Source organism: Argentina anserina, chromosome 3, assembly GCF_933775445.1.
Source record: "Argentina anserina chromosome 3, drPotAnse1.1, whole genome shotgun sequence".
NCBI lineage: Eukaryota > Viridiplantae > Streptophyta > Magnoliopsida > Rosales > Rosaceae > Argentina > Argentina anserina.
This window is the reverse complement of record NC_065874.1, coordinates 5,503,522-5,522,296: the sequence shown is the minus strand read 5'-3', so window position 1 is coordinate 5,522,296 and position 18,775 is coordinate 5,503,522. Positions and strand designations below refer to the sequence as shown.

Here is an 18,775-nt window from a genome sequence, read left to right as displayed (position 1 = left end):
TCGCTTCTGTCTATGTTGATAGGAAGCATTGCAGATTTACTCTCTGGCAACTCCATGATGGACATATGAAATTTCACTTTGTAATCATAGATATCCGGGCAAAGATTGCTGCTTATGGTGTACTTTTAGAGTTTGGACTGAAGTTGCTTACAATAGCAGATACAATGGTAGTAGGACTTGGACAATCAAAAAGTATGCTCCAACGGACCATAAACATTGTAATCTATTTAATGCAAAACCATCCGCTACTTTGCAAGGCCTCTCTACAATCACATTCTTCATTAGGCCCTTGCAAAGATGCGGCAGTGAAAATCATGGAAGGCATACAAAGTAAAAAAAGAATTGCACCCTTTGAATCATGCACCATTAGTACAATGGTAGATTCAATAAGCCGATCAAACTAGTAACCCCGAAAGTTACAAAATGGAGGCCAATGAGATATTATATACCTCCCGAGAAAGGAACATGTTCAGATAAACTAACTTTAGGACAAACTACACTATATGGAAGAGAGATCCTCGTATATAGTCTTAATACCTGGCCTCTCAGAAACAGAACGTATACACCGCAATGATATCCCAAGGACTTCCTTCATTCCCTTCTCTGCAGCTGGATTACTCATCTCAGTCACCAATGTAGCATCAAAACAATCTGAGCCACGACCTTCTGCGACCCTCAACCGCACCCAATCTGTCAAATCTGCCCCTCCTCCTTCACCAGAGATCACATCACCAGCACACCTTCCAGTTAAAAGTTCCAACAAAATCACTCCAAAGGCATAAACATCAGACTTGAAGGAGGGCAGTGGCTTCTTGGAAGAGGCCAGCTCCGGGGCACGGTAGCCTAAGACACCAGCATCAAGAATCTGTTCAATGGTGCCAGCTTGTGTCATGAGGCGGTGGAGGCAGTAATCAGCAACTCGGGCGTTCAGATCAGACCCATCCAACAGAATATTTGTTGCTTTGAGGTTACCATGTGGAACAGCACGATCAAAATGGAGATAGTTCAAGCCACGTGCGACATCAACTGCAATTTTGAGCCTTCGGGCCCAGGTCAATGGAGGACCTTTTCTTCCTGGTCGGTCTGAAGAATAATTTAGGCTCATTAGAAATGAAACTGGAGCGCATTACACATAAAAAAATGCACACACAAATATACCTTAGCTATACATCCAGAATAAAATCTATAATACAATTCATGCAATTTTAGCAGGAACTTACTGGATGCACTATTAGTCTTAATTAAGTTTCATTCCCTATAATAGCATGACATAGAGGTTGAAGACAGCAACGGAAAGCTGCTTACCATAAAGAAAGCTCGCAAGACTTCCAGGTGAGATATAATCTGAAAGAATAAGCTTCTCATGCTGTGTAGGTCCCCAATAGTATCCTCTCAAGCCCACAACATTTGGATGCCTCATATTGGAAAATTTCTTCGCCTCCTTGGCAAACTCCTTTTTCTGCTTTGCCACCCCTTCTCTCAACCACTTAACCGTTAAGAACAGCCCGTTTTCAAGTGTTGCCTTATAGGAAGTGCCATGGCTGCTTCTCCCTAAAACTTCAGCAGGAGCCTTTGACAGCTCCTCAGGTGTTAATGCAATTGTTTCATCAAGAAAATGAAGCTCTCCCACCAATCTATCTGGTGATCTCACATCCAGTCTGGCAAGGTTTTCTGCAGTATAGGAATCTCCAGATTCTGGGGACCAAGAGAACTTTGAAGGGGAGAAGTCACTTACAGCTGTGAGCTTTTCACCAGGGCTGATAACTTCAGATGATGTTCCTTTCCGCGAAGCCACAAGATCACCAGCCGAAACAACCAAGGCACCAGCACTCTCTACTCCTCGAGCGCCAGAGGGGTTTGGTGGAGCACGTTTATGGATATCTTTGCTTGCAGTATGCTCTGATGGGACTCTCCTTGACATGCGGATGTAATGAACGAATATAGCCAACAGAATAAGAATGAAGAGAGCAACCACACAGGAAACTATAATGATCACTTTGACAAGTGTGCTGAATGGTTTCCTCTTTGAATGTTTAGCCTCAGAACTGTTTGACCCAGGAGGACCACCATCTGGGAACCGCAGATGTGTATTCCCTGGGTAGAAGGAAGAACTTGGAAACTTCCTCAGGTTTTCTGGGACATCCCCAGAGAGATCATTATATGAAGCATTAAAAAATACAAGACTGTTTGGCAAGTTGTTTGGAAGAGGACCTGTGAAATGATTCTGCGATATGTCTAATGTGCTTAATGCGCTCATGTCAGAGATGGAAGTTGGCAGAGAGCCAGAAAAATTATTTCTTCCGATATTGAGCACTTTAAGCCCATTCAGTGACTCAAATTGATCAGGAAAATAGCCACTAAGCCGGTTCTGAGAAAGATCAAGAACCTGAAGATTTGATTGGTTGAACAAAGGAGATGAGATGTTAATTGACCCAGTGAGTAAATTATTTTCAAGGTGGAGCTCTTGCAGGGTAGGCATGCTTAGCAACTCAGCCAGAACTGTGCCATCTAGCTGGTTAGAACTGAGATCAAGGACACTAATCTTGGGATACTGTGTTATAACACTCGCTATAGAGCTACTAAGAGAATTATGGGAGAGATTGAGATAATTTAAACGCAGAAACTGTGGAGTAACATCAGGTATGGGTCCTGACAAAAGATTTTGACTCAGATCAAGGTACTCGATGTTCCCCCATTTCACCATCCTGGTTAGATTTCCTTCAAATTTGTTCTTGGACAGATCAAGTACAGCACAATCTCCAGTAAGCAATGGCAACTTACCAGTAAGCCCATTTGAGGAGAGATTAAGGTTGCGCAGAAGTGTTGATGTCACCATATTGATTGATCCTGAGAGATCAACTTCAACATAAGAGGCATGCTAAAACACAATAAGCCAGAATAACTACAACAGAACAAAAAGACTACATTTTAATTGAAAGTAAAGCAATACTTCATGTAAACACGGAAACAAAAGTAGTGGCAGTTAAATTACCTGAGAGATTGTTGCCACTCAGATCTAATTCACTTAAAACAAGAGAATCTCCTTTTATAAGGCCATTAGGAACAATTCCAGTAAATCTGTTGTTGCTAAGTTTGAGGACCTGGAGGTCATATACAAAGTTAAATCCAGGCAATTCTCCTGACAGCTGGTTGTAGCTGAGATCCAACACCTTCAAGTTCTCAAATATCTGAAGCTCACTGCCACCTACTAGAGACCCAGAAAGCTGGTTGTGGGATAGATTCAAGTACTTGATACTCTCAGAAAGACGAGGTAGAAACATTTGCTCCTGCGAACCGGAACTTGTAAGCATATTGCCGCTAAAGTCAACGTGAGTGACAGTTGCTTCCATCAGAAACACCTTATCCAGAGGACCATCAAGCATATTTCCATGCAAGTCAAGTACATCTAGACTTGACAGTAGATCAAACCCCTTGGGTAAGCTCTTGGTAAATCCATTTGAAGAAAGATTTAGAGATACCAGACTGGACAGCTTTGTCAATGCAGATGGCAGCGGCCCTGAGAAGGAGTTGTGACTTAAGTCCAACGACTGGATTGAGGAAAGCCCTGAAATGGAATCTGGAATGGAGCCCGATAAGTTGTTGCCACCTAATGAGAGGTTCCTTAAGCTCCCCAATTTACCAATTCCAGGTGGTAAGGATGAAGAAAACAAATTGTTCGACAGGTCAAGAAACTCAAGGCTGGTGAAGTCTCCAATATTGTCAGGAATTTTCCCAGATATCGTATTGTTGGCCATGGAAAGTTTCAGAAGCTTCGTCAGATTAGCGAACACACTCAAGTCTACATCCGCAGAGAGACTCAAATTATCAAGCACAACTCCAGCAACATTTCCACCATTACATATAATCCCATTCCAAGAAGAAGGACAACCATTGAAGTCGATGGACTCATCATTCCAAGAACTGAGCACAAAACCAGTAGGATCATGTTTGACACCCTTCTTGAATGCGAGCAGCGCCAATATGTCCTGCGATGGAAGCTGTCCCATTGCAGAAACGAAAAATATGGACAGCACTAAAATCCCACCCAGCCTCATACTAGTCTTATCAATTAGAACAGAGTGAAAAAAAAAACTTGATACTCTCCACAACTAACCAATCCAAGTAGGCACAACAACACTTCCAGAATGCTTCCTTCGAATTCAATACAATGAGAAACAGCTACTGAAGTTGTAAACTTTCAATTATGAAATCCAAACAGCCAATGGAACCCAACAAATCTTCAGACTGTTCCAAAACAACAAGGCCCAGCTCCTAAATCAAAACAATGACTTGGAATCACACATAAAACCATAACCAAATCTTTGAGCTGTAGAGCAATAAGGGTCTGATTCTCCTTTCCCCAAAACAATATCACACTAAACCCAACTCACAGACTAACAGAAACTCAAAGCAGTAAATGGTAAGAAATTAAAAAAAAAACAAGCTGAGTCACCCTAAGAGATCTACAACAAACACAGCATTTCCCTACAAAGATCCCATCTTTAAGAGCAATGTGGCCCTTTTCAACCTATCACTCGATAAAAACTCAACCTTTATAGCAACAAAATCTGAAACAGCTATGAAATCTACAAAGGGGGCTTTTAACACCTTACCTCCTCCACATTCCTTCACACAGAGCTTCAGTAGTGTTCAGCTACAGCAAAACCCATGAAGAAGCTCAAAGTGGGTTTTCAAAATTACCAACCAGGCTGCATTAAAAGTAAAGGGGACCCATGAACAATCTCACCATACAAACCCTAAAGAAAGTACCTTTGGATTATTAACAGTCCCAAAACCCCTCTCTGTTTTCTTTATTGAAAAATGAAAAACAAAAACCCTGAAAAAGGCCAAACCTTTGAGCTTTAATAGGGGCATGTGAGGACACTACAGTAAAGACCAAAACTTTGTGTATTGGGTGATTAAACAAAAACCCTAATAAGCTTTGTCCCAACAATTGAGAAAGTAAGCGGGAAAATGTAGTGGGATTTTGGGGCTAAAATTAGGGTCTTACCCGCCAAAGTAAGGGAAAAAAAGAATCTCACTTTCCTGGTGGACGTCAAAGGTTTGTTCAATCCAGTTAAGGAGGAGAAGGGCATTGAGGAGTGTGAGGTCAGTGCCATGTAGGACTGAGGGGGCTCCACCACTTCCCTTTTGACCGGGGGTCTCTCTTCAGTCTTCAATTCTTCGAGTTCCGATAAGACCCTTAGAGGTGGAGTTGGTAGAAGCATAATGATGGGGTGTGGCAAGGGGACCGCGTGATCATGACACGTGGGGAGAACCTACATTGATCTACAGTCTCCATCTTGTGATTGTTATAGTACAAAGAGGGGTTCTGTGACTTGCGGGTATGTAGATCAGTTGGACCACAAGAACTCACCAAAGTAGATGAAGAAATGTGGTCATGGATTCAACATTTGCATGGTGAATTTGTCCTCTCTTAGACAAAGCCAAGAGTTTTCAGTATAGAATAGTGGATTCAGAAGGTGTTGATAGGAAAAATCCAACTGCCAACAAATTCACTCAGTGGTATATTGTTGTTTTCTTTCTCATCTTCCACTAAATAACAAAAATGGTGTGTTTGCTTTATCAGTATCTGCATTTCAACTCAATAATTATGTTAACCATTTGAGGATAGGGAACCAGAAAGGTTGAGGGACCAAGAAGCTCAACTTGTTAGTATGGCAAAAGCCACAAGATAATACATAATAATTACATATGGGATTTAACAAGATAATACTTAATTCACCAGCGTCGCGCAAATTCATTCATTTCAGTGTTTCTAGTTGATCAAGAGCTTTTCATGACAGTTGCTTTAACCTTTTAAGGATGTTTCACCTTTCATGAACTTAGTTCTTTAGAAGGAGCAAAACATGTGATTCAGGTGAAATCCCAACAAAAAATTTGATACTTCTGACATAGATTTGCCTATAGGTGACCATACAAGGAAGTCTAATTTAGAATTAGTTTGATAAATGAGTAATGCTTGTATTCTCCATTCATTCTCCACGAGTCTACAACCAACGCTTAGGATACATGTCGAAGGGGCAGTTGAACTAAGGAACCAAAAATTTGACCAGACAAAACAAAACATGCTACAGGTATATTACCATCTTGACAATGCAAGTATACAATCACATAACGAAACATATACTCCCAAAATCTGAATGATCATGTATGCTGGATATGTGATTCTCATTTCTTCCCACCTCCAGAAACATTGAACTTGAAGAAGATTATGTCTCCATCTTGGACTACGTATGTCTTCCCTTCTTGTCTGTACTTACCGGCAGCCTGTAACCAAAATAAACAAGAAATCAAATAAGAGCAGATACTTCCTCAAGGCAGAAATGTGCCAAAGCATCAGAAGGTCCTATCTAAAGCAAACAAACTAATCCTTCTAAAATTCGGTACTGATGCTAAATGCCTTGAAGAGACATCCACCTTTCCACAGTTGAAGTATGCATATATGTGCCAGCCTTTGGTAATAGACTAAAGGCATATTAACCGAAAAAAACAAAAAGAGAAGGTTCTTGGGAGCTCCCCCAATTATGATCAGATCTCTCCACCATCTGTTCCCAACTTTTATTACCAGTCCATATATACCATGCCATCAACAAAAAATATAATTTTCTTAGATTACACTAGCTTTCTGTTCTTTACTCCTTTTCTTGTCATCTAAATTTCTACTCTAATTCTGACAGGTTACAGAGGAACTGAGCAAGTAAACTACTGGATGACTTTAATAAATAAGGTCTGGAATTCATGGCAACATATTACTTTACTGAAACATGAACTTTAAGAATTAAGACTATATCAGGGAAGCAATGATAATGATTGAAATATAACTCTAGTAAGAACTTAGTGCATACCTTAACAGCTGGTTCACTACCAAGTTCCTTTAGATCTTCAAACTTCATGACCTGTAAATCACAGGGAAGAAAAGCCAAGAAAACAACATTTAGACATCTAGTAATTGCTCTGCTCCAAACAATCAGTAACGCAATGGTATATAAGCAGGTAGTCATGTTAACTACTAATGCTAGCTGACACTCCTGGCAGTATGGAAATATCAAGTTGGATATAATAGGGCCAGGGGAGTGATAAATTGTACAATTGGCTGTTGGATGTTAGTACAAGAAACTATTATGTTAAAACGCATTTTTGAAAAAGGAAAGGTCAGAATTTTGAGGCATCAGACATACATAAAAAAAAGGGTAAAGGGAAAAAAAGGCGATGGGAAAGAAGAGTACTTTAAGAGCAAGAAAGAAAAGACCACAGTCAGGCATACGACAATGTTCACCCCCTCAACTGCCTCTTTTACTAATTCATTTCTTTTCCCACACATAACACGAGGAAAAGAAAACTTTAATATCTGTGAACTTTATGGAATTAGAGCTAATAGACACGATAACTAAAGAAAATTTTGTGTCACAAGAGTTAACATGTAAGCTAGGAACTACCTCAGCACAAATGAATCCTCTCTCAAAATCAGTATGAATGGTCCCTGCAGCTTGAGGAGCCTTTGAAAGCCGCCTAATCTGCCAGCATTTCACCTGCCAAATGTAATAGTAGTTTAGACGCAATGGAAGAACATGGAATTTTGCAACCTTTTGCATCTCTTACAATGACTAAATTCTCTTTTACTAGAACACAAAATTAATTGCATTGTTCATGATAGGTGTTGCCACTATATGGGCATAATTTTCAGAAGAACTGAAAATAACCGGTCAAAAGCAAACTAAAGCCCTCTTGAAGCTGAGCTGCTTTAGACAAACTGCCAAGATCATAACATAGACATTCTCAAATAGCAAACCATACTAACATCAAATTAAAGAAATAACCTTAATTACCAAAAAAACATACAAACTAATGGTTCTGTAGGACCTTCTGGTGGAATCCTACGAGTTTTAGTATGTCAATTATAATATTTAATCCTTTTGAAATGTATGAATGGATACACCTTGTTATTTATTCAGCAAGGTTATAAGAATACAATCACATGACAGGAAAGAAGGGAGGGAGGGGGGGGGGGGGGGGGGGCAGGGGACACCATTGTCAAAAGAAAATGAAGCAGTGATAGTACCATGAGTAACATAAACAATGAAAAATAAAAACAAAAAAAGCTGTGATGGCAACAAGAATTGAGTATCAAATCACTCTACCTCATCAGGACCAGCTGTGAAAAAGTATATGAGATTAATGGCTGCAAATCCAGTCTTTATGATCTTGGGAAGGGCACTGTAGGGAAAGTTAATCCAGTCAGCATAATTACATGATATTACTATAAATTCTTAATGCCAGTACTCCAACCACACATAATTAAAATAATATTGGCAAATTAGAATATACAAACATATATAGGTCCAGGACACAAGTCACATTAATTTAGAGTTACAGCAGTCATTCAATTTATATACCTTTCCACTTTGTTCTCCTCACAATACTTTGCAGCTTCATCTGGTTGCATATCAGCAAGATTCCTTTCCAGTGCACAGCTGAAGGGAATAATTTTCTCACCTCCATGTTCCTGCACCCTAAAAGCATGAAAAGAACAAGGCCACTCCCATTCATTAGTACTCACTGAAGAGATAACAATAACTCATTTCTCTGTAATGAACTAAATCAATCTAGGAAACAAGACCATGGATACTACTATATCATAAAGCAAAAGCCTTCCTTTACATAAACTGGTAGATCGAATCATCGGGTAGACTTACTCTAGCAAGGCAAGATGGCGAGTAAAATTTGTGGAAATAAAAAAGACTATCAGAGTGAGATGAAAATAAATATGCAGAAGCATAAATAACACATTGACAACACATGGCAACCTACAAACAAATAATAACAACAAGAAACAATAAATAGAGACACGAAATATTTCTTGGCATACCATGCATGAATCTTTGGCAAGAACTTATTCTTCTTCCTTTGGTAATCTCTCTCATTCATGTTAACCTGTGGAAAGAGATACACACTGATCAAATCCTCATCCACCAGCTATAGTCTAGGAATAATTGATAGTCCTAGACTAACATGCAGGGTCCTCCAAATTAGCAGTCAAGCCTCCGGGGTTTTGTTGAATAGGAAATTCTGTACAAGTTTCATCACATTTTCTTTTAAAAGCATTTTCTACCGTTTACAAGGAAAACTGGAAAACATTTCAATAGCATATATAAGGGATGAAAATATTACATGTGTACTTCTGAAAATTATTCCTAGAAGTGTTATACTTACCAAGTAAACAACAGGCTTGGCCGTTAGCAATTGAAAGGGATTCAGGATCTCAACATCAGCAGCTTTCCACTCGCCTAAACGGATATCTTTTCCATCCTCAAGCCATGCTAAGAGCTGTGGATTCATGATAATTGATCACTATTAATAAAGGAAAAATAAGATCATTTTTTAAAGCAAATTGTAAAGGTTTTCTGTCAAATCAACCAAAGGTACATCTGCATTGTTGTGATTTAACAAATAGATTTTCCTTGAATCAGATAACATATGGACCAGAAGTGTTTTGAAACTAATCAATTATGTTTTTTAAGAGTCCAAAGTACTGCCACCACTTATTTAATTGTCAGTCCATTAGGTATCATTTGATTGTAGCAAAACCTAATTCACATGCACACCACTCCTATAGTTCAGTACGCTACACAGTTTTGCCAAGCATGTAGGGCATCTATATATTGTCAAACCAACCATTTATAACAATCCTAGTTCCTTATAAACCAAAATCGCGGTTGAAAATAAGCATCACAAATGTAAAAAATCAATATCATACTCTACCAGACCACAGATAAAGTACATGACAATAATACATTCGACGAAAGGTTGCACATATCAACCTCACACAAATGCAAAAAAGATTGTACAAAGTCAAAGAATGAAAGAATGTAGGAGTAATTCATTCAAGCACATACCCTTCCACAAAGTTCATGCTCTACTTTTAACTGCTTGTCATTGCTCCTCTTCATGCTCTTTTCAACATCCTCTATATTCTTTTTTACAAATTCAATATCCTGCAAAACATACAATATATCTCTCTTACATTACATAGATAAATGAATTGCAAAATCCCTGGAGATGACCATCTCTGGAAATTTGGGAAGAGTCAAGCTTTCAGGTAGAGCTACACATCGATATTTTTGCTAAAACTCGCAGAACCAGAAGAGGTTTTACAAAAGTCCATAACAACAACCAACAATTAACCATAGCAAGGGAGAAAATAAAAACCATAGAGAAGTAAAGCATACCTTAAGACGCAACTCTGCACTGATAATCTCTAAATCTCTCACAGGATCCACAGTATCATCAACATGGATGATATCTGGATCTTCAAATGCACCTACAGAGATATTGTTAACGGCAAACAGTAAGTAACTGTACAATCGTTTAAAATAATTAAGTCAAGAAAATAAGATTTTTCCTTTCCCCTCCCATTTTCTTCATCATCCTCGAGATAAATATGAAATAAAAAGGGTACTACTGATTCAACTTAACCAAGGTTAGCAGTCTCCTTTTGATTCTTCAAGTTACTATTAGACTCACAAATTCATAATTTGAAATGTCACATGTCCTCTAAATTAACAACATTTAAGCATAAACAAACCACTTACGTAACACATGAAAAATGCCATCGACTGCACGGATATGGGATAAGAAACTGTTTCCTAACCCTTGTCCTTCATGAGCACCTCGAACAAGTCCAGCTATATCATGAATTTCCAGAAAGGCTGAGACCTATATATAGTAAACAATTTCACGTGATAAGAAAATTTTAGTAACCGTTAGCACTCCTAAATGTAAAAATAAGCATGCCTACCATATTAGAAGTAACATGGACTTTGTGCAGAATGGTGATGAAAATGATTGTATCACAAAATCATTTTAAGATTACAATTATATTGTTTCAGAATTAGGGATTAAAATTAATAACGTGGGTACTTGGTCCCTTATAATTTCAACACAACATTGACAAAATAGGCAATTCTTCTTATCCTTCATTGCTTTGTACGAACCAAATCTTATCTTACCAGTTACAACAAAACCATATAAACTAAACTCATAGATGCCAAAAAGTATGAAAGACCCTAATAAAAGCATAATGCAGTAAACCAATTATATGCAGAAGTTGCATACACCTGTAAATATCTGAACACAATGCTTTTCTAAATTCTAACCACCTAAAGAAACAAACCTCGCTTTTCGGCTTGTACAACTGGCAGAGCCAGTCAAACCTCTCATCAGGAATGTTGACCCTGGCTTCATTGGGCTCAATTGTGCAGAAAGGGAAGTTCTCCGCCGGAATCGACAGCTTGGTCAGAGTGTTAAACAGAGTAGATTTTCCAACATTTGGCAATCCAACCTAACCAAAAAATAAATAAAAAACCCAAAACCACACATTACAATCATCCCAACATTTTTCAACCATTTCATTAACCCAAAACCTTAAAAAGCAACAATCTTTCAGATTCTCACAGTACAGTGATCATTGCAGAACAAAACTCAAAGCTAAAAACTTGATCAAAATCACAACATGCTCCACTTCAAATTCAAATAAGTGCATGAACCTATTAAAAATCGAAACTTTATAGCAGAATTAGATACTGAAGTAGAGCGAAGGAAGCTTACAATCCCAATCTTCAAGTGAGACGAGAATCGGCCGAGGATGGGTCGCTCAGCTGGGGCTTCTTTTCCCTTTGCGGACTTGGGAGGCATTTTGGGGTTCCGAGAGAGACAAAGTCTGAGCTCCGATGAGTTTTTCTAGGGTTTTTGTAGCGGAGCGAGACGAAGAGAAGAGAGTGAGCAAGTGTTCGCCGGTGAGTACTGAGCTGTATTTATACCCAACCCTAGAAACGGCGCACTGCCAACTGAAAAATCTGCCAAAGCCCAAGGCCCAATATAAATTTCAGTGTCTCTGATTTTCTCTTTTCTTTCTTACACCACTTCACTCAAAGATATGAATAATTTAAAAATAAAAAGGTTCGAGCTTGTTTTAGCTTACACAACGTCAACTCGTAATACATGTATTAACTTCTTTCGTCGATTTGTAAGATTTGAAGCCACACTCACATGAAAGTGGATCATTTTCTATGCAAATTCACAACTTACATGATCATAGATTCATAATCACAACATACTCCACTTCAGAAGCGTTGAATGAAGTTAATACATGCACATTATTTTGTGTATATGTGTAAAAAAAAATCAATCAAAAAATTGACCTTAAGATAGTATGAAAACCACAAAATTTTAGAAATTTATATTTAAATGGTGATGATTATGTGTTACATGGTGTGGAGAGTTGCATAAACAAATCCATTTTAATGGCAAGTGAAATTCAGGGAATAGATACAAGAATTTTCGCACAACATGCTCCACTTCAAAGGCGATGAATGAAAAATGGTGCGTTTAAGAATGTATATTTGACAAAACAAAGGTCGGAACTTCGAACTAGTGGCATTTCTATCTCGCTGGCCAACACACACAAGCTGCTTACAGTTGATGAATCAAACGTATCGCGTCATGCTTATAATTGAACCGTGGAACAGCTTATAACTACCGACGGCTGAAATTGGTCAACACCCAAAACCAAACACAATCACTTTCCAATCCCTCTGAAGAAGAAAACACGTCACATGGCACAGACAGCAATCGCATTCCCTTTAAACATTCATTCCCATTGATTCTAGAACCACTGCTCCGGCAAGCACTAGCCTCCGTTGAATGCAAACCACGGCTCCAACAAGACCAAGTATCAAGATCACAACAGAATGCATGGCTAGTTCGTGTTTGATTGCATGCCCTTCCTTCCACGGCGGACGCGGTGCCCTCCCTTCCGCCGGCGGACATCCCTCCGATCTCACCTTCCTCGCCGGCGGCGGCTGCTGCTGAGCTACACGACGTCGTTCCCCTTTATTTTTCTCAAAAAAGAAAAAAAACTTGATTGTGTTTTGAACCATGGTTTCTTTGGATCAGCTACAGTGTCAATGCTCACGATTCTCTCTGAAAGGTTGGTTTTTTTATAGCTCATCTTTTATTGGTTTGAGTTTTCTTGATTGGTTTTGATTGAAAGTTTGGAACTTCGATCAGGTGTTAGTGTCCCTCTTTACCGACTTGGTAGCAATTCTGGTTTGGATGATGGCTCTGTTGCAGAGGAGCAGAGTTTATTGGATTCGGTGCTTCTTGCCCATGTATGAGTTTTGATTCAAAACCAGTTACATTGCTACTGATTGTGTTAGTGATATAATCATTATAATGTCAGCTTGGACTACTTGCAGTGGGAGGATCGAATGTGGAAAGGTTTATTTAGATATGATGTGACAGCCTCTGAGATTAAGGTTTGGTTTGTTGCATTGCTTGATGTTTTATTTTGGCATAGATGGTTAAAAGGGCTTATGGTTGTAGGTAATTTTATGGGTAATGTAGGTTATTGGTGGAAGGAGAAAGTTTATTGCGCAGTTCAATGAGAGGTGGAGCGCGGATTGTGTTCCCAAACCGGGTAGGAGTAAAATCGGCCGTGGAGTTTTTGAGCTTTGGATGGACTGCCAGGAGGAGTTACTGTTTTCAGTTGCAAGGGGTGCAGAGTCGAGCCCGGAGCTTGTTCTTGCGGCTGATGTCCCTGATTCTGCCTTATTGATTACTGTAAATGTAAGGCCGTGTTTGATTCTTTTTAAGTATCATGGGTGGTGTTATATTAATGATCTCTATGGCTCTATGATAGTGACATGAGATAGTGAATTGTGATACTCATGTGAAATGTGGGTGTTAAAATTTGTTTTCTGAATACATATATGTAGACATTGAAGCTCCAAGTTGCTGAAGATATTTTTATGGATTGATAAGATCATGTGTGTGTGTGTGTGTGTTCATGTTTATAAGACTATGTTTCTAGATATGCTGAAAACATGCACCCTAAGTGATTCATAACCTGTTCTTTTTTCAGGTTTCCGCGATCGAATATGGCCATGTCTTCCTGATACCATATTGTTCGAACATTCTTTACCAGTTCCTGGATGCAAAATCCTTGGAATTGGCTCTGCGTGTTGCTGTTGAAGTGAAGAATTACTCGTTTCGCCTGTTCTATGACTTTTCACCCGGTGCTTCTCATATATATTTCCAGGCATAGAACTTAACTTATTGGTTCTTTTTTGTCAGTCAGCTGTTTGAGACATAACTGTAGTTATGTCTCCAATCTTCTTGTTCTTGCAAGTAACTTGACCGTTCACTTGTTTGCAGGCTTGCTATTTTCAATCCCCTTTACCTGTTGAGTTCATGCCTTCTGATACACTCTTCATTGATGGGCAAAAGAAGATGTGCATTTCATCTGTTGTAGACTACCCCATTAAGACCCTTGTGTTTGAGAGCAACCACTTTGAGCCGATGTTAGAGGTTGTTGCTGAGATATGCTCTTGTCTACAGGGAAAGCTTATACTGTATAATCTGCTTGTATCTGATAATGGCAGAAAGATCTTTTTATTTCTTCAGGTGAATGACGTGGTTATTTCAGCTACGAACTGCCTTTGTGTAATTTGTGGGTTAACAATTAGCTTTGTTGTCATTCTCTTTTCTGCTGCATATGATTTTCATTCTTCTTATTTATAGGAATTTGTTTTATGCAGCAACACACATCAAAAACCTCGTTCACCCTTTCAGCTTGGGAATGTGGTGGCTACTTCTTGTTTAAATCAAGATCTGCATATGATCAAGCTACTGAGATGACTTTGCTAAAGCAGTTGAGCACTGTCTCCATTGATAAGGAAGGTTTCGAAGCAGTTAAGCTGATGTGTCGGAGCATTGCAAGCAAGTTTACTTCATGAATTTGGGAGCTCTGCTGTATATATATCATGAAAGATATGCTGCTTTTATGTCCGAAGTGAATATTAAAATGAGTAAAATGTGATGTACACTCATTTGTTCATATTTGGTGTACTTGGTCCACCTTACTCCTGTAAACTGTTTCTTGGGGTAAAAAAAAAAAAAATTGGGTTCTGAAAATCCCTAGTCTGAAAGTCTGGTTATAACTTACAACCATTACATGTCCAGCAAACTGCCAAACTCAACTGGTTTTCTTCCTTTGCCAGAAACAGTCGGGAGTTTCGTTTCAGCAAGATAAGTTTTCTTTCCAGTAAGTTATCTTATTGTATAGAGACCGTTTTAGCTATAAATAATAACAAATTGTCACCTCTTTGAACACAGTTAGCAACTGCAGATTAGTCTTTGAGAAACAATGAAAGCTACTAGCCAAGAACTTGGTATAAGGAGGATTATCTGACAATGAATGAGTTGAAACCTACAGTATATTGCAACAGCAACTTAATGTTCATATCGATTGAATTAAGTAAAACAAATTTGAAAGAATCTGTAATGCAATATAATGAACACATTTCACTTCCTCACCATCTCAACCCCTTCTGCAGTAGATTCATTTAACCCTCTACTAGTAGACTCTCTACTGCAGCCAGCCTCTTCATCAAAACTGGTAGCTTCCATCTCTTCTGCTTCATCCACAGCTAAACCACCAAATCCCTGACTACTTGTGAAAGAATATTCTCCTGCATTTTTCCGGATCCATGCTTCGTGGAGTTGCAAGACATACTCCAAGTGCCACAAAACTTCCCCCATAGTTGGCCGGCTCTTCCCTTCATCAGCAAGGCATTTCTCTGCTATGTCCCCAAACTTCTTCAAGGACTCAGGACAGTAGTTTCCTTCAAGATTGGGATCAATGATGGTTTCAAGCGACCTCTGTCTTTGCCATCTCATTGCCCATTCTGCAAGATTGATCTGATCTTTTGGCAAGGTTGGGTTGATAACTGGCCGAGAACAAACAGCCTCAAACAATACTACACCAAAAGAGTAGACATCCGATTTCTCTGTCAACTGCTGTTTTCGAAAATACTCAGGGTCTAGATATCCAAAGCTTCCTTTTACTGCAGTACTAACATGGGTATGGTCCAAAGCAGGACCAGTTTTCGACAGTCCAAAGTCAGACATCTTTGCTACAAAGTTCTCATCTAGCAGTATGTTGGTTGTCTTAACATCCCTGTGGATTATCCCCCTATCTGCTCCAGTATGAAGGTAATGTAGTCCTCGAGCAGCACCAATGCATGCTTCGACACGTTGCTTCCATGTCAACGGTGGTAGTTCACTTCCAAAGAGATGACTTCTGAGAGTCCCATTTGCCATGTACTCATAAACCAATATCATCTCATTCTGCTCATCACAGAAACCAATCAAGGACACCAAATGCCTATGCCTGAGCTTTGAGAGCATCTCAATCTCCGTCTCGAATTCAGCCAGGCCTTGCTGGGATTGGGGGTTGGACCGCTTAATTGCTACAAGAGTGCCATCCTCAATCTCACCCTTGTAGACCTTTCCAAAGCCTCCAACTCCAATCACTAGACTTTCATCAAAATTATTAGTTGCTGCACGGATCTCAGGTAACAAGAACCGCTTGCCAACTCTAGTAGAGACCACAGAACCATGCTGATTTTTGCTTCCTGCTGATCCCTTGGCATTGACAGTGCTGTTTACAAGGAACAATGGCCTCCATCCAGGGGGGTTGGTCTTGGAGTCACTTGATTTTCCATTTTCGCGTGTACAGAAGCAAAAAACTAGAGTGGCTAGAATGACAACAGAAGCTACACCAGCTCCAATTGACCCCCAAAGAATTGCATTCTTCGAACTTGCTTTAGATGAGTTGGCATTCGACTCATAGTTGTCCACATAAGCAAGCTTCCCGTTCCGGCTGATCTTGAAAATCTCCAGGCCATTCAAAAGAGCATCAGTTCCTGCAGCCCCAACAGCAGTGTCAGGTCCCAACTGAATCCACAATGTCTTAACCTTTGAAGACACCACATCAAAGAAATCCTGATGATATGCTTTGTTCATCCCTCCTGCTCGGATAAACACATTGAAATTATCTGCCGCAGTCCTGTTGTTTATGTAGACTCTGAATATTCTCTGGTTTGCCTTGTCAAAAACTAGCTCACAGAAATGTAACCGGATCAAGTAATCGAAATCAGGATCCACTTCAAATTTCCATGACATGTTGAACCTTTTCTCCAAAACTTCATTGTTGGACATAGTTCTTGCACTCTCATAGACTAAAAGAGGAGCCAGTGAGGAATCGTTGACAGATGAATAGGTGATGTTGGAACTGTTTTTGATCTCTAACCCGGCATTAGCTGTGATCATGTAGCTAGTATCCACCTCCCATTTTCTCCAAAGACCTGAATCCTGACTAGGACTAACTTCAGAACCACCAACATTCAACCTGTACATAGTTTCGATCCCCTGCCAGCGTACATTCACATTTGCACCATTTCCGCCCACTTTACTAGCTGATCCTGCAAAGAGCTCACCTACAGCTGGAACAATTTCGATTGCATTAATAAACCCGAATTTCTCCTTATCTGGAATGAGCTCAATGACTAGTGCATCCCTATTGATGGCCAAAACATACTCCTTGACTAATGAAGAAGTCAAATTACTTCCTGCACTCTGCAGGAAGGCATTCTTCTGTGATATCTCACCCGGAACCTCGAATTTCTCAACCAGTTTCAGACCATTTGCCACAACTCCAAATGAAGACACATTTACATTGTAATCCTTAAATGAAAAAGGACTGAAATGCAGCCTAACAAAATAGTCTCCCCTAACACCTTGGAATGTGTAGTTCAAGCTACTACTGAACATTCGAGCTGTTTTATAGAGCTCTCCATATGTCGAAGCATCAACACCATTGATATCAGTAGAAGCAGCAATTCCAGTGGAACTGAGAGTAATGTTGTTGTTAGGGGATGAATCACCAACCCATCTCCTACCACTCACAGTGACACTAGAATTTGAACCACAGTTTATCAAAAAAGACTTTGATTGAGCTTCACAAGTCTTTGAAAACACAAAGACTAACACCACAAGAAACAGCCTAAAGCTCTCCATCAACAGTTTCTAATGGCCAAACAAGACCAACTCAATATCCGCCAAGAACACACAATTTGAGCTAAGAAAATGAAAAACCCAACTCCAAACTACACCATCATCAAAGCCTCATTCAAAACACTCATACGTTCAATAAAGAACTGTGGGTCTATCAATAACTTGGAAGCATGTGCATTCAGACTAGCAGCAACACACAGTTACCTTCACCGATATCAGACATCAACAAACACTGGATTTTGAAACCCACCTGAGACTTTTTCTTCTAAACTCCACAAACACAATCAACTTGCAGATCTGGGTAATGAAAAGATTGAAGATTTGGGTAAATTGGGTAGTGAAAGATGGCAACTTTCTTCAAGAAAACCAGGAAGGCAGAAGTTGAAAAAGAATTGAACTTGAGAAATGAGGAAAAGGGAACATGGGTTGTTGGTGAAAACAGATTGGAAAAATTATGTTCATATCATCCTGCTTTTGTTTTTGTTTTCTTTTCAGAAAGAGCCAAGCATCTGACAAATGACAGCAATAGGTTTCTCTGTACTTTATTATAAACTCCAAAGAAACTGCTGCAACAGGTGGGAGTTTCTTATTGCAATTTCATTTTCTCTCAAGCAATAATCTTTTTTCTCTTGTATTCAAGACCAAACATTTATGAATATGAGAATGGCAAATGGCAGCTGTTGGCTGTGAATGAAATGGGGTTCCATTATTTATGAGGTGGGTCACATGCTCATGTCTTGAAGATGATCAACAGTGGAATATTAGTGTCATCCTTTGTTTTGTTTATGCAATTATTCTTTGTGGCGTTCCAATTCTACCCCTGCTCATCCAATTATTG

The 18,775-nt window shown here is 39.4% G+C and overlaps 4 protein-coding genes across 6 annotated transcripts; 1 reads left to right on the top strand and 3 right to left on the bottom strand.

Moving 5' to 3' along the window:
- Positions 1 to 213: 213 nt before the first annotated feature.
- LOC126786256 (LRR receptor-like serine/threonine-protein kinase GHR1) lies at positions 214 to 4,885 on the bottom strand. 3 transcript variants are annotated; one of them, XM_050512028.1, is made up of 5 exons: positions 4,854 to 4,885; positions 4,614 to 4,709; positions 2,993 to 4,245; positions 1,306 to 2,847; positions 214 to 1,083 (listed from the first exon to the last, which is right to left on the bottom strand). In XM_050512028.1, exons 3-5 carry the CDS (start codon positions 4,053 to 4,055, stop codon positions 500 to 502), a joined length of 3,189 nt encoding a protein of 1,062 aa, XP_050367985.1. In that variant the 5' UTR covers positions 4,056 to 4,245; positions 4,614 to 4,709; positions 4,854 to 4,885; the 3' UTR covers positions 214 to 499. The 3 variants fall into 3 exon arrangements, with proteins under 3 accessions (XP_050367985.1, XP_050367984.1, XP_050367983.1); XM_050512027.1 differs by lacking the exon at positions 4,854 to 4,885 and having other exon boundaries at positions 2,993 to 4,272; positions 4,614 to 4,719; XM_050512026.1 differs by lacking the exons at positions 4,614 to 4,709; positions 4,854 to 4,885 and having other exon boundaries at positions 2,993 to 4,375.
- A 1,079-nt stretch (positions 4,886 to 5,964) lies between these two features.
- LOC126786244 (obg-like ATPase 1) lies at positions 5,965 to 11,823 on the bottom strand. The gene is made up of 12 exons (XM_050512011.1): positions 11,629 to 11,823; positions 11,195 to 11,362; positions 10,614 to 10,737; positions 10,251 to 10,342; positions 9,918 to 10,016; positions 9,235 to 9,348; positions 8,891 to 8,955; positions 8,418 to 8,534; positions 8,163 to 8,238; positions 7,461 to 7,553; positions 6,870 to 6,920; positions 5,965 to 6,291 (listed from the first exon to the last, which is right to left on the bottom strand). Exons 1-12 carry the CDS (start codon positions 11,713 to 11,715, stop codon positions 6,193 to 6,195), a joined length of 1,185 nt encoding a protein of 394 aa, XP_050367968.1. The 5' UTR covers positions 11,716 to 11,823; the 3' UTR covers positions 5,965 to 6,192.
- Positions 11,824 to 12,565: 742 nt separating this feature from the next.
- Positions 12,566 to 15,001, top strand: LOC126788099 (GDP-L-galactose phosphorylase 1-like). Its single transcript, XM_050514063.1, has 7 exons — positions 12,566 to 13,009; positions 13,090 to 13,190; positions 13,278 to 13,337; positions 13,426 to 13,647; positions 13,943 to 14,119; positions 14,236 to 14,484; positions 14,619 to 15,001. Exons 1-7 carry the CDS (start codon positions 12,958 to 12,960, stop codon positions 14,814 to 14,816), a joined length of 1,059 nt encoding a protein of 352 aa, XP_050370020.1. The 5' UTR covers positions 12,566 to 12,957; the 3' UTR covers positions 14,817 to 15,001.
- Positions 15,002 to 15,258: 257 nt separating this feature from the next.
- On the bottom strand, positions 15,259 to 18,282 carry LOC126789268 (probable receptor-like protein kinase At1g30570). Its single transcript, XM_050515391.1, has one exon. It carries the CDS (start codon positions 17,938 to 17,940, stop codon positions 15,385 to 15,387), a length of 2,556 nt encoding a protein of 851 aa, XP_050371348.1. The 5' UTR covers positions 17,941 to 18,282; the 3' UTR covers positions 15,259 to 15,384.
- Positions 18,283 to 18,775: the final 493 nt, after the last annotated feature.